The following is a 12,478-nucleotide window of genomic DNA, read 5'->3' as shown; positions in this document are numbered from 1 at the left end:
AGGGGCTCACCTGGAAGGCGTGGCTGGCGAAGCCCAGCCCCAGCTGCCTGCACACCACCATGGCCTCCACGGTGCCCCAGTTGTCGCTGCAGACCGTGCCCCACCTCAGGGTGCCGTTGCGCTCGGCCAGGACCTCCACCCTGCCCTCGTAGGGGTTGCGGCCTCCGCTCAGGCGCAGCTGCAGGGCACAGACACACAGACACCCCCCCGGGGTGGTGAGGGCACAGCACAACCCCCCAGGGGACGTGGGGCAGCACCCGGGGGCTCCCCGGGGCTGGGGGTCCCTGAGCTCGCACGGCTCGGTTTGGGTATTGAAGTCATTGGGGTCACCTCCCACCCAGGGCAGGGGATGGTCCAGCTGAGCCCTGCAGCTCAAAGGGGGCTGGAGCAGCTGCAGGAATAACACACTCCCTGGGACAGCTTCCCTTCCCTGCTCCTTTGGAGCTCTGGAAGGAGTGTTGGCTCAGGGGAACCTGGGGCGGGTTCGTGCAGAGTCGTGGAATGGTTGGGTTGGAAGGGACCTTAAAAATCTTCTATTCCAGCCCCTGCCATGGGCAGGGACACCTCCCACTAGAGCAGGCTGCTCCAAGCCCTGTCACAGAATCCCAGAATCAGCTGGGTTGGAAGGGACCTCTGAGATCATCCAGTCCAACCCTTGATCCAACCCCGCCGTGGTTCCCAGCCCATGGCACTGATGCCACATCCAGTCTCATTTAAAAACCTCCAGGGATGGAGAATCCACCAGTTCCCTGGGCAGCCCATTCCAATGCCCAATCACCCTTTCTGTAAAGAATTCCTTCCTAATATCCAGCCTAAACCTCCCCTGTCCTTCCATCATTTCTTTCTTCATTTATAAGAAAGGAAGCTCAAAGCTCAGCCTAAAAAAGGAGCATTGCCCTCATTTTCCCTCCTAAAACCCAGACGAAACCCTCGTGGCTGGGGTGAAATGAGTCCTTCCCAATGCTGTGCCCTGGCAGGTGAGGCCCCAGCGTGCAGACACCTGGCAAACATTCCCTGGCACCCGGATCAGCCGGCTCCTCACCTGGTTCTGGAAACCCATGGCGGGGACGTTGCACCTCACAGCAGCATCCTCCTCGTGGTTGCAGCCCTGGGACTCGGTGTTGAACTTGCAGTCCGTGACTGACTTCTCAAAGCCTGTGCAGTCGATCTCGTTCAGGTGGATTGGGCCCATCCCTTGGGGATAGGGGGGAGGAAGGAAGATAAAAAAGAGGTTTTTGCTTTCTGCCTGTGCTGCTGCGTGGGGAGGAAATGTTAATACCCTGCAGACACCTCAGCCTCCAGCGTTCCAAACGCCCTGGAAAAAAAAGCCACTGGTTTCGTGTGAAAACAAACCCAAAAGCTGCAATATCCTTATTAATATTTTCACTGGTAAATTCTTGCCAGTGTTCTCCGGGGCTCCGGCAGGCAAGAACCCCAGAAACAGCCAAGTTTCCACTGTTACATAATTTACAAACTTCAGCTGCAGGAATTCACAAATTATGACCTTTTGGCTGGGTCTGTGTGCTGGAATCTGCTCCCAGTCAAGCCCTGACATTTAACTGGGACGTGGACACGTTTGCTGGGACAACCAAGCAGAAAACCACAGGGAGGGAGGGATGAGGAGTCAGTAAAATAAATCTGGGGCAGGTGGTGTGGGCTCCAACACAGCAGTGAAATACAATCATCCCATACTGCAGAGAGGTGCTGGGAGACAAATGGGAATAATCTGGGAGGACAAGTGGCATCCAAGATGAGGCTGGTCCTTCCAACCAGCATCAGAACACCCTGGGATCATAGAATCACAGAATCCCAGAATCAGCTGGGCTGGAAGGGACCTCTGAGATCATCCAGTCCAACCCTTGATCCAACCCCACCGTGGTTCCCAGCCCATGGCACTGATGCCACATCCAGTCTCTGCTTAAAAACCTCCAGGGATGGAGAATCCACCCCTTCCCTGGGCAGCCCATTCCAATGGCTGAGCACCCTCTCTGCAAAGAAATTCTTCCTGATCTCCAACCTAACCCTCCCCTGGCACAGCTGCAGACCCAGCCCTCTTGTCTTGCTGATGGTTGCCTGGGAAAAGAGACCAACCCCCCCTGGCTCCCCCCTCCTGGCAGGGAGTTGCAGAGAGTGAGGAGGTCTCCCCTGAGCCTCCTCTTCTCCAGGCTGAGCCCCCCCAGCTCCCTCAGCCTCTCCTCACAGCACTTGTGCTCCAGTCCCTTCCCCAACCTCGTTGCTCTTCTCTGGCCCTGCTCCAGCCCCTCCATGTCCTTCCTGAGCTGAGGGCCCAGAACTGGACACAGCACTCCAGGGGTGGCCTCACCAGTGCTGAGTCCAGGGGCAGAATCACTTCCCTGGCCCTGTTGGCCACCCTGTTCCTGAGCCAGGCCAGGATCCATTGGCCTTCTTGGCCACCTGGGCACACTCTGGCTCATGTTCAGCTTCCTGTCAATCCAAACTCTCAGCTCCCTTCCTACCTGGCTGCTCTCCAGCCCCTCTGTCCCCAGCCTGTGGGGCTGCAGCTGGAACAACCCAAAGTGTAACCACGGACACGGAGTTAACTGGGAGAGTCTCCCCTCTGCAGCTGGAGGGGAGTTTGGGCCAGCAGAGCTCCTTTTCCTCCCACAAGGGGATGATCCCGCTGCTGGGGGGGAGCTCAGCCATCCCAAAGGACACTTCTGACAGGGAGCACTGATGGATGGTCGGGGCTGAGCAGGAGAAGAAAGGGAAGCCTGTGGGAATCGGCCGCCGCCGAGAGTTTCCAGGCTGCGGGAGACAGCAGGGAACGGAGCGTTCCATGTTCTCCTCCCTCACGTGGCAGCCTCTCCTCCCCTCCCCACAACGATGATGAAGCTGTTTCCTACATGCAGTTAAACACACCAGCAGATTCCATCCCACCACAAGAGGGTTTTGGCAAATCCAGCGGACGGGTCACGTTTTAAAGCTTTCCAGACTCGGGACACCACGTGTTGTTTCCTTCCCTCCCTCCCCTTCTCCGAGTCTCCAAAGAAGATTCACCCTTTCCTTTGTTCTCACAGGAAGGGTTTGGTGTCATTTGCTTTCCCATTCTCACCACAGGAGCAAGGTGTGGGAATCCCCAGGTGGCTTCAGAGGGTTTAAGTTCTCCTTTGAGTTACCATTTCCCACATTTTGGGATTTAAACCAGCTCCCAGACACAGGAAATCCAACCCCAACCCTGGCTCTGAGCTGTTCAAATGCCCTTCTATTTATAATGGGCTTATAAATTACTTTATAAATTACTGTTCTGGTTTAAATTGGAGCATCTGAAGTCTGGATCCAGGACTCATCTTTGCCAGGAACCTTCTAGTAATGCATTCCACCATGATGTGGTTCTAGAGGACTCAAAGGGAGCTTTAGAGCAACGGATGTGATAATGAAGAATTAATTACTGCAACAGCTGTCTGAGCAAAAGGTTAAGCTCATCATCCCCAAACTCCTTTCAAGGAATCTCGAACATCTTTTTTAAGTCACATATTCCAGCCTGGCCTCCAGACTCGTTAAGGTCAGAGGAGACATTTCTGGTCCCTGTAGCAAATATTCCAGTGAAAACACGCTCTGTCCCGTATCCCCAAGGGCTCTTGGAGCTGGACAAGGCCCCAGCAGCCCCTGGGGGTCTTACCTTGGCCCAGCCTTGCTCCTGTGATGGCCTCCTTGGCGCTGCCAAAGCCCAGCTCCCGGCACACCACGCTGGCCGACACCAGGTTCCAGTTGTCGTCACAAACCGTCCCCCACTCCCCGTTTTTCAGCACTTCCACTCGTCCCTCGCCCGTGTTGGCTCCTCCTTTCAGCCTCACCAGTGGTTGCTGCAAGACACGAAGGTGGGAGAGGAGTTAATTCCTACTCCCACTGCCTAATTCCACGTCCTGCCCTCTGCAGCTCCTGTCTGCAGGAAAGCTGGGCCCCCCAAAACTGTTAGAGAATCACAGAACTAAACCCCCTACCACACAGTCCCAGTGGCCAAAAGCTCTGGATGGAAGGAGATCTTTACCTGCAAACACTCATGGGATGCACAGAGATGTTTCTCACGCCCCTACATGTGGGCAGGGAATTGAAAAAAAAAAAAGATATTTTAGTTCTCTGCAGGTTTAGTGCTTGGATTTAGGAGCCTTTTTCTGCTGGTGCACACAGGCTGGACATGGAAAAACCCAATTCTCATGTTCCTTGGGAGTCATGTCCCTTGGAGAATGGCCCCAAGCCTGTTGGTGCCCAACTCTCATCCCCTGGCTGCCACTAACAGGGTTTATTTGCTGTTCAGACCTCCAGGATCAACGTGGAGCTCAAGCCACCTCAAACCCACCTGTGTGCTGAGTTCTGAGCAGTGGAATCCGTGATCCTGCAGATCCCAGTCAGAGATGCACAGCTCCACTTTCACTCACTCCTGGTTTTATATGATTATGTCATTATCTCTTTCCACTTTTCTATTATTATCTTATTATCCATCAATCAGCCACAGCTTTGCCCAGTGCCAGGCACAGACCTGCCACTTGCTGCTGCACCTGAGAGGTGGGTTGTGCTGGTGGCAGCAGAGTCAAAGCTTTGGGAACACCGAGAATCCTTAACTTTTCCAACTGGCAGCAGGCTGGGGTCACACAAAGGACATGCAAAGCCCAAACAAAGGCTTAAGGAATTACTTGGCAGCGTGTGTGGCTCAGAAGATTAGTCATGATTTACAAGACCTTTCACCTTTCAGGCCTAAATCCCTCAAGCTCTCGTGCAGGGAAGAGCCCGGGATCCAGGCAGGGATTGCACTATTCCCACCACAGCAGTTTTGGGAGGTGTTGACACCTGAGAAGAGGCCAGAGATCCTCCTAAATCCACACAGATCCAGGGCTGGGCGATGCAGCTCCAACCCCACCCAGAGCACCCCTGGAAAAACCCCTCTAACCCAGCATTTGGGGCCTCCAGATCCCAAAATCGTCCCCGTGTCCTAAGGCTGCAGCTGGAAAATTTCCCTTGGCATCCACTAAACCATGTTTGCTGCACGTTAAGCTCTTCTTTCCTATTCAGTCACCCCCCTGACCCTGAGCACAACCAGCTCCAGGGTTGTTTTACAGGGCTTTTTGCATATCCCAGGGTTTTTACAGCCCTTTCCTCACCAGACTAAACAAACACAGCTCCCCAACCTTCCTGCAGGCCGTGTTTTCCCAGTCTCCCAGGGCATTTCCGTGCCGAGGAATGCAGAGGCAGAGGAAATGCCAACTGATTTCCCTCGTCCCTCCACAGGGAAAACCAATCCAGCAGGATTCCAGTGGCTGTGGAACAGCAAAGCCCGGCAGCGACCGGGCACCAGCTCAGCTGGCTCGGACAGAGCAGCTCCGACAGGAACGTGACCCGGGGATTTTCCCTCTCCTTGCTCCCAGCTTTGCCAGCTCCCATCCTCCAGGAGGCAAGGAAGCAGGAATTTCTTGGGGTAGGGGTTGGCTGGGCGTGCAGGGAGACGGGAATACTCGGAGGGGATGTTGGCACGAGGTGTTGGGGTCCTGCAGCTGAGAGCTCATGGTGGATTTACACCCCCAGGGTTTTCCTGTTCAAACTCACAGAAGGTTAGATGGGATTTTAGGGAGAAATTCCTCCCTGGGAGGGTGGGGAGGCCCTGGAATGGATTTCCCAGAGAAGCTGTGGCTGCCCCATCCCTGGAAGTGTCCAAGGCCAGGTTGGAGCAGCCTGGGCTAGTGGGAGGTGTCCCTACCCATGGCAGGGGGTGGCACTGGATGAGCTTTAAGGTCCTTTCCAACCCAAACCACTCCAGGATTCCATGACTCTTCCCCAGCTTTATATTCCTGAGCAGGGTCTGGAATGTCCCTTGGGTTAGTTGGGATCAGCTGTCCCAGCTCTGTCCCCTCCCAGCTTCTTGTGTCCTTCCAAAGTCTTTCAAAGCAGGAAAGGCCTCGAGGTTGTGCAGCCCTGCCCAGCAACACCAAAAACTTCTCTCGGTGTTAACAGCACAGATTCAAAACCCCGTGAGCAAAATTAACTCTATCCCAGCCAAACCAACACACTGGAAAATTCAGCTGAGGGAAAAAACCAAGATACACAAGGCAGAAATTAAAATGCATATTGCCTGGAGAATGTATCCGTGTGCTTTGAGAAATTCGGGGGGAAGATTCAGCGTGCCCTCAGGCAATGTTTAATTTGCTTTTGTGGCTGTGTGAGGAGATGGAACAGCAGCAGCTTCCTGGAGTCTCACCACAGGGATATTCAACCTGGGATGGGACTCTCCAAAGTGAAGCAAAAAGCTGGATTTTATCCATCATTTCAGCCCTCAGACCGAGCCAGAGGTTTGGGCTCCAGTTTCTCGGAGCGCCCAAGCTCGGAGCAAACCGGGTGGGATTAGACGACCTTCGAGGTGCCCTCCAAGCCAAACCACACTGGGATTCGGGGGGCCAGGTGGGGTTTTCCCCCTGCTCACCTCCTGCCTGAAGGCTTTTCGGAAGCCGCTGTGGCTGCTGGGGGCGAAGGCCCGGCCGGGGACGCAGCTGACGACGGCGGGCAGCCCGTTCTCGCACGTCGCGTTCTTCCCCGCGCCCACGGCCAGGTGGCTGCCCAGTTTGCAGCTGGAGATGTGAGCCTCGCTCCCGCTGCAGTCCATGGAGTAAGCCCAGTAGTGCTGCTTCCTCCTGCTGGCAAACATCCTGAGAGGGGTGAAAGAGGAGAAAAGGGAAAGTCGGGGATCCGGGGAAAAACTGCGCTGGTGGGGTGGTGGGTTGGGGAGGGGGGGGTGACTTGGAATGAAATTGGGATGGAAAAGGGTTGTTTGGAGGCTGAAATAAAGTTGGAGTGGAACAGGATTGTTTGAAGGCTGAAATAAAACTGAGATTGAACAGGAATTGTTTGGAGGTTGAAATAAAACTGAGATTGAACAGGAATTGTTTGGAGGCTGAAATAAAGCTCGGACAGAACAGGATTGCTTGGAGGCTGAAATAAAACTGGGGTGGAACAGGATTTGTTTGGAGGCTGAAATAAAATTGGGATGGAATAGGATTGTTTGGAGGTTGCAATAAAACAGGAATGGAACAGGATTCCTTGGAGGTTGAAATAAAGCTGGTATGGAATAGAATTGTTTGGAGGCCACAATAAAATGGGGGTGGAACAGGAATTGCTTGGAGGCTGAAATAAAACTGGGATGGAACAGGATTGTTTGGAGGCCACAATAAAACAGGGGTGGAACAGGAATTGTTTGGAGGCTGAAATAAAACTGGGATGGAAGAGGATTTTTTGGAGGCTGAAATAAAGCTGAGATGGAACAGGATTGCTTGGAGGTTGATCCATTAATACACATTCTCTTTGTTAAGGTGTCACTTAGAATCATGGAATCATTAAGGCTGGAAAAGACCTCCCAGATCATCAAGTCCAACCACCTGGGAGTAAAGAGGTCACCTGCAAAAGCTAAAAATCAGAATATGATTCAAAAGTGCAGCTCCAAGGAGCAGAAAATCCCCTGCATCACACAGGGCTCAGCTCATTCAAACTGAGTGAACAAACTGGGGGGTGAGTTTGGCCTGGAGAGCCCCAAAAATCCTCTCCCTTTGCTGCTTTCAGCTGGGAGGTGGCAGATTGGGGAAAAAAAACCCCTCCAGCTCTGCAGCTCCTCTCAAACCTCGGTGTGAACAACCCGGCCCTGGAAGCAATTTCTGAGAGCAGGAGCAGTTCCCTTGCTGACATGTTCACAGCAGAGGAGCTTGGCAGCAGCTCCTGCTCCTCACTCCCAAGCTGCCTGGAGCTGCTCCAGGTGCTCCTGAGGAGGAAGGGGGCACGTGGGATAAACTGGGAAGGGAAGGAATCCAGCTTCTGGAAGGGAAGGAATCCACCTCCGGAGCTGAGAGTCGAGGAAACACAAAATATGGGTCAGATCAGCATCAAAAGTGAGATGGGAAAAGTTAAAAACACAGGCACAGAGGAGTCAACGCCCTGCTGGGATCCTGACGTGGCTTTGTGTGATCCCTGTGCTGCCCTGGGTTCCAGGACTCCCTGGGATCCAAGGATGGGCTGTGGGATCCAAATGGCACATGGGGATGGAGCAGGAATTGTTTGGAGGCTGAAATAAAACTGGGATGGAACAGGAATTGTTTGGAGGCTGAAATAAACTGGGGTGGAACAGGAATTGTTTGGAGGCTAAAATAAAATTGGGGATGGAACAGGAATTGTTTGGAGGCTGAAATAAAACTGGGATGGAACAGGAATTGTTTGGAGGCTGAAATAAAGCTGGGACTGAATAGGAGGCTGAAATAAAGCTGGGTGGGACTTCTGGGAGGAAAAGCACCAATTCTGGGCAATTCTGCAGCAGATCCCTGCAGGACTGGGAGCCTGGAGAGCAGCTGGGAAGGGCCAAAGAGCCTTTCTGAGGGGTTGGTTTGGAATTCAAGTGGCCAGGTCGAGGTTTGCCCCCCAGCACAGGGACTGATCTGCAGGGTCACGGAGATTGGAGGGACTCTCCTCTCCCCTCCTGCTCACTGAGCTCTGCTGACCAGCTCAGCAGTTCTCTGGGCTCACAGCCACTGACTAATCCCTTCTGGAGCCAAATTTCCCTGGGCTGAGGTTGGGGATGGATCCAGCCAGGCTGGAGATAGAGATGCAGTGGCAACACATGATGTGGGGCTGGAAGGGATGGAGCAGGGCTGAGATCCTGCCTGGCCCGGGGGCAAAACTGGCTGTCAACACAGAGCAGAAGCTGTCAGGGACCCTGAACGGAGGCAAAAAGGATGGGAAATGGGAAGAGAGAATTAAAATCCAAAAAATAAACCCACGAGACCAGGGAGACACGAAGCACCAGCCACTTCTCAGCTGGAAGTGAGAACCTGAAGGAGTATTTTCACCCTCCAGACAGGCCCAGGGAGCTCCACGAGCTCCAAAGCAGACAAGAAACAGCCTGTCTTGGGGAAATAACGATGGGGATGCCTTAGAATAGCAAACAATGACCTCATCCTGGAAATTTCATGAGGCATCAACATCTGGTTGGTATTAACAGCCCTTGGTAGGCTGGGGAGAAATAAAACCCCACCTCAGTTCCCCAGGCTGAATATATATATATATACATATATATAAAGCAGAATACAGATGATCTTTACAGGCAGAAACTCAGGGTATGGTTGCCTTTTAGTTTTTAACACAGGAAGGGTGCAAACAGGTCCCACCCTGACCTTGGTGGGAGCCAAGAGCAAGGTCAGAGGTGGGAGTGGGAGTCTGGCTGGGAGAGTTCAGCCAATTCCAGGTCAAGTCAGAGTTCAAACCATTCCTACTGGTGAGGAGAGATGGGCTTTCATCACCCAAAAGCTTTAAGCAAAGCACAGGTGAAGCCCAAGGGCTGTGGGAAGTGGTTAAAGAAGCCTGGTTGGGTAAGAGAGGGCAGGATAGGTTGGATGTTAGGGAAAGATCCTTTATCCAGAGGGTGTTCAGGCACTGGAATAGGTTCCCAAGGGAATTGGTCAGAGCCTCAAAGCTTCCAGAGCTCCAGGAGTGTTTGGACAACGCTCTGAGGGACAGAGTGGGATTTTGGGGTGTCTGTGCAGGGCCAGGGCTTGGACTGGATGGGGACTTGGGGAGCAGAAAATAAGTCCTCACACACACCCAGAGGGCAGGAAAAGTCACCCAGACCCCACAGAGCAGGGGCTGGGAACTCTCCCCAGGCTGGGAGCACAAAGTTTGTCCCCCCTGAGAAACCCTTCAAGCGTTTATGGAAGGGAAGGAGCTGCTGCCTTCGGTTTCTGGGAGGGCAGGAGGGAAGCCACACCTGCCAAAGCCCTTCAGATCCTGGGAGAACACAAACCACGAGGGTTTTTACTGCAAGAACTGAAGTGATGACCGGCCCTACATACCTGAGCAGGTTTGTAATGGGAGGAGCAGACTGGTTGAACTGGGAGGTGCTGTTTGGGCTGACACTGGACAGAGGATCCTGGAGCTGCTCAGCATTTCCAGCCATTTCTTTGACAAACCACAAAGCTTTAAAGCTTAAAAAGGCATCAGGTCCACCTTTCTGCCTCAGGCATCCCCCATCCCAAATTTCTCCTCTCTCCATCAGCAAAATCCATCAAATTCTGCTCTGCTTTCCCAGCCAGAGCAGGAACTGGGAGGAGGAGTGAACAGCAGCCCCTATATAAAACCACTTTGAAGAATGAACAAGAACAGGGAAACAACACTGAGCTGGGTTTCATTTCCTCCCATAAATCGTCCTGTCAGCTCCAGAGGCCGAGTTGCATTCGGGAATAAAACCCTGGCACTGGGACAACGATGAACTAAGTTGTTTTCTTTCAAGCAAGATCCATCTGCAAATCATTTCACCTCCCACCATTGTGCAGGAGCAGGGGATCTGCAAGCTCAGCAGGCAGGGCTGGACTTTGGGGGGATGTGGGAAGGGGCACTCCGAGCCTTGCCCAGCAGAAACCTGATCCCAGCCCTTCTTTTTGGGGAGGATCCACTCCTGGGGAGCAGGGGATTCACAGATCAGAGAGGGCAAAGCCTGAGGAACGAGGAGAACGTCTCTGAGGGGTCACAGGCTCGTGGAGAGGGGGTTCAGCTCCAGGGACCAGCCAGGATGAGCCTTTCCCTCTCCAAAACAACGGGGGCAAGCAGAGAGCAGAGCTCTCCTGGCCCAGGCTCATCATTCCAGCACCTTGACCATGAAGGAAAGGTCACCTGGGACATTCCCAGCCCAGAACTGGGAGCTTTCCCTCCCCTCTGAGGTGACCAGTGACACTGGTTGTACCCAGTGGGTCTGCCAGGAACACAACCCCCAAGGAAGAATCCAGCTTTTGCACTCTGCTAACAAACAAAACTGTCCAGCTGCCAACGTTTTACAAGCCCAATAAAATGCCCTCCCATCCTCCTTCCAGCCTGGGATAACACCCAACGTGCTTCCCAAAACATCTGGGGGTGCAGGAGCCCAGCAGGGCTGGGGGGAATTGGGGGGTCTCCAGCAACCTGGCTGAGCAGCAGAGATCTCCAAGCCTGGCATTTGGAAAGCACAGCACATTCCCAGCTCCAAGCAGTGGCATTTGGAAGCACAGCACATTCCCAGCTCCAAGCAGTGGCATTCCCAGCACTGCTGGGTTGGTGCTGGACAGCCCTGCCTCAGATTTTCCATCTCTCTGTGTGTGTGTAAGGGACAGGACAAGCACCAAGCACCCTTTTTTTTTAAGGCAGATGGCTCCAGCTGCTCAACTTAATGCTTTTCTTGGAAGCACCACAACTGGAAGCAGGAAAAACCTCCTCTGTCTTTCTCAGGGGTGATTTATCCCTCGCTCCTGCTCCACTGCAGGGGATGGGAATCTCAGGGATGAGTTTGAGGGAGTGATGGAAGCAAACACTCCCCAGACTGGTGTCTGAGCCTGGCCTGGTAGCAATTATTATTAATTCACTGCTCATCTCCCTGGGAATCCTGTGAACAAAATTCCACTTGGAGTCCTTATTTCAGATTCCTTCACACTATTCCAGCCTGAGGACCTTGTTGGTGGATTGGGATTTTGCTAATGAGAGAACTGAAACGTGGCCAGGCAGGTCCAGGGGAGGGAGCTTCCAGAAATAGCAATTCCAGAGGCCAAAAGGAGCCTAAAAAAGGCAGGAAAACCACAGCTCCTGCCTGGAGAATCCTGCTCTCCCCCTCACCCAGCTGATGCTTTCCCACCCCACAGGTCACAGGGTAGGAAAGAGAGGAGACAGAATTTCATTTGAACTGTTTTGCATCTGCTTTAGGGTGGTTTTTTTTCTTCTAGGGAACAAGAGTGGGAAGAAGCACGTCTGGTGACAAAATCCAAGGTGAAACAACGACAACAAGAAAGACCAGAGCTCCTGGCTCCCAAGAAAGGGGAAATGCAGCCCAAACCTTTCAGCTTGCAGCTCTGGAAAACACAACCCAGTCTCCCTATGGATCACTGGTTTCTTCTTTTTAGAGGCATCTACAAATTTAGGAGGAAAAAGCAGCACTGAGATCACAACTGCTCCACACTGAGTCCTTCCACCAGCACCAGCTGGGATGCACAGGCAGGAGGAACTTGGGGAAGAGCAGGATGGAGGCACCAGGGATGTTTTTAGCAGGTTTAATGGGCAAAGTTGGAGGTGACTGGCAGCAATTCCAGCCTGGGATCCTGAGGAAGTGCTAAAGGAGCTGAACTGGGGTTGACAACAGTGGGACATCCCCAGGGGAATGTGGATCAACATGTCCTGAGGGGTGGGAGAGCAGGAAGGGGTGGGAAGGAGGAACCTGGGCAAGGAAGAACAAGAAAGGCTCCTTTTATTCCAACATGACTTGACTGGAGCTTCCAGCACAGCCAGAACTGACCCCAAAGCTGGCTTTCTGCAGCAGGGTGGGATGAGCAGCTGGAGAGAGACCATTTACAGGAGCCTGGAGGGACAGGCCAAGGGGGAATGGCTTCAAACTGACAGAGAGCAGTTTAGGTGGGATATTTGGAAGGAATTCTTCCCTGGGAGGGTGGGGAGGCCCTGGCACAGGTTGCCCAGAGAAGCT

General features: G+C 53.2%; 1 protein-coding gene across 1 annotated transcript in view; it reads right to left on the bottom strand.

The window, feature by feature from the left end:
- LOC103760514 (lysyl oxidase homolog 2) overlaps positions 1-6,652 on the bottom strand; it is a 15,522-nt gene extending 8,870 nt beyond the window's left edge. The window contains exons 1-4 of the mRNA XM_029964580.1: positions 6,431-6,652; positions 3,641-3,824; positions 1,043-1,194; positions 11-178 (exon numbers count right to left, since the gene is read on the bottom strand). Of these exons, the coding sequence (XP_029820440.1) occupies positions 11-178; positions 1,043-1,194; positions 3,641-3,824; positions 6,431-6,652 (726 nt within the window). The remainder of the gene's footprint in view (positions 1-10; positions 179-1,042; positions 1,195-3,640; positions 3,825-6,430) is intronic.
- Between the last annotated feature and the right edge of the window lie 5,826 nt (positions 6,653-12,478).

This window comes from Manacus vitellinus, unplaced genomic scaffold, assembly GCF_001715985.3.
Source record: "Manacus vitellinus isolate BGI_N305 unplaced genomic scaffold, ASM171598v3 scaffold_74_pilon, whole genome shotgun sequence".
In the NCBI taxonomy this organism is placed as follows: Eukaryota; Metazoa; Chordata; class Aves; order Passeriformes; family Pipridae; genus Manacus; species Manacus vitellinus.
Note: the sequence above shows the minus strand (reverse complement) of the source record. Positions and strands in the feature narration are given on the sequence as shown.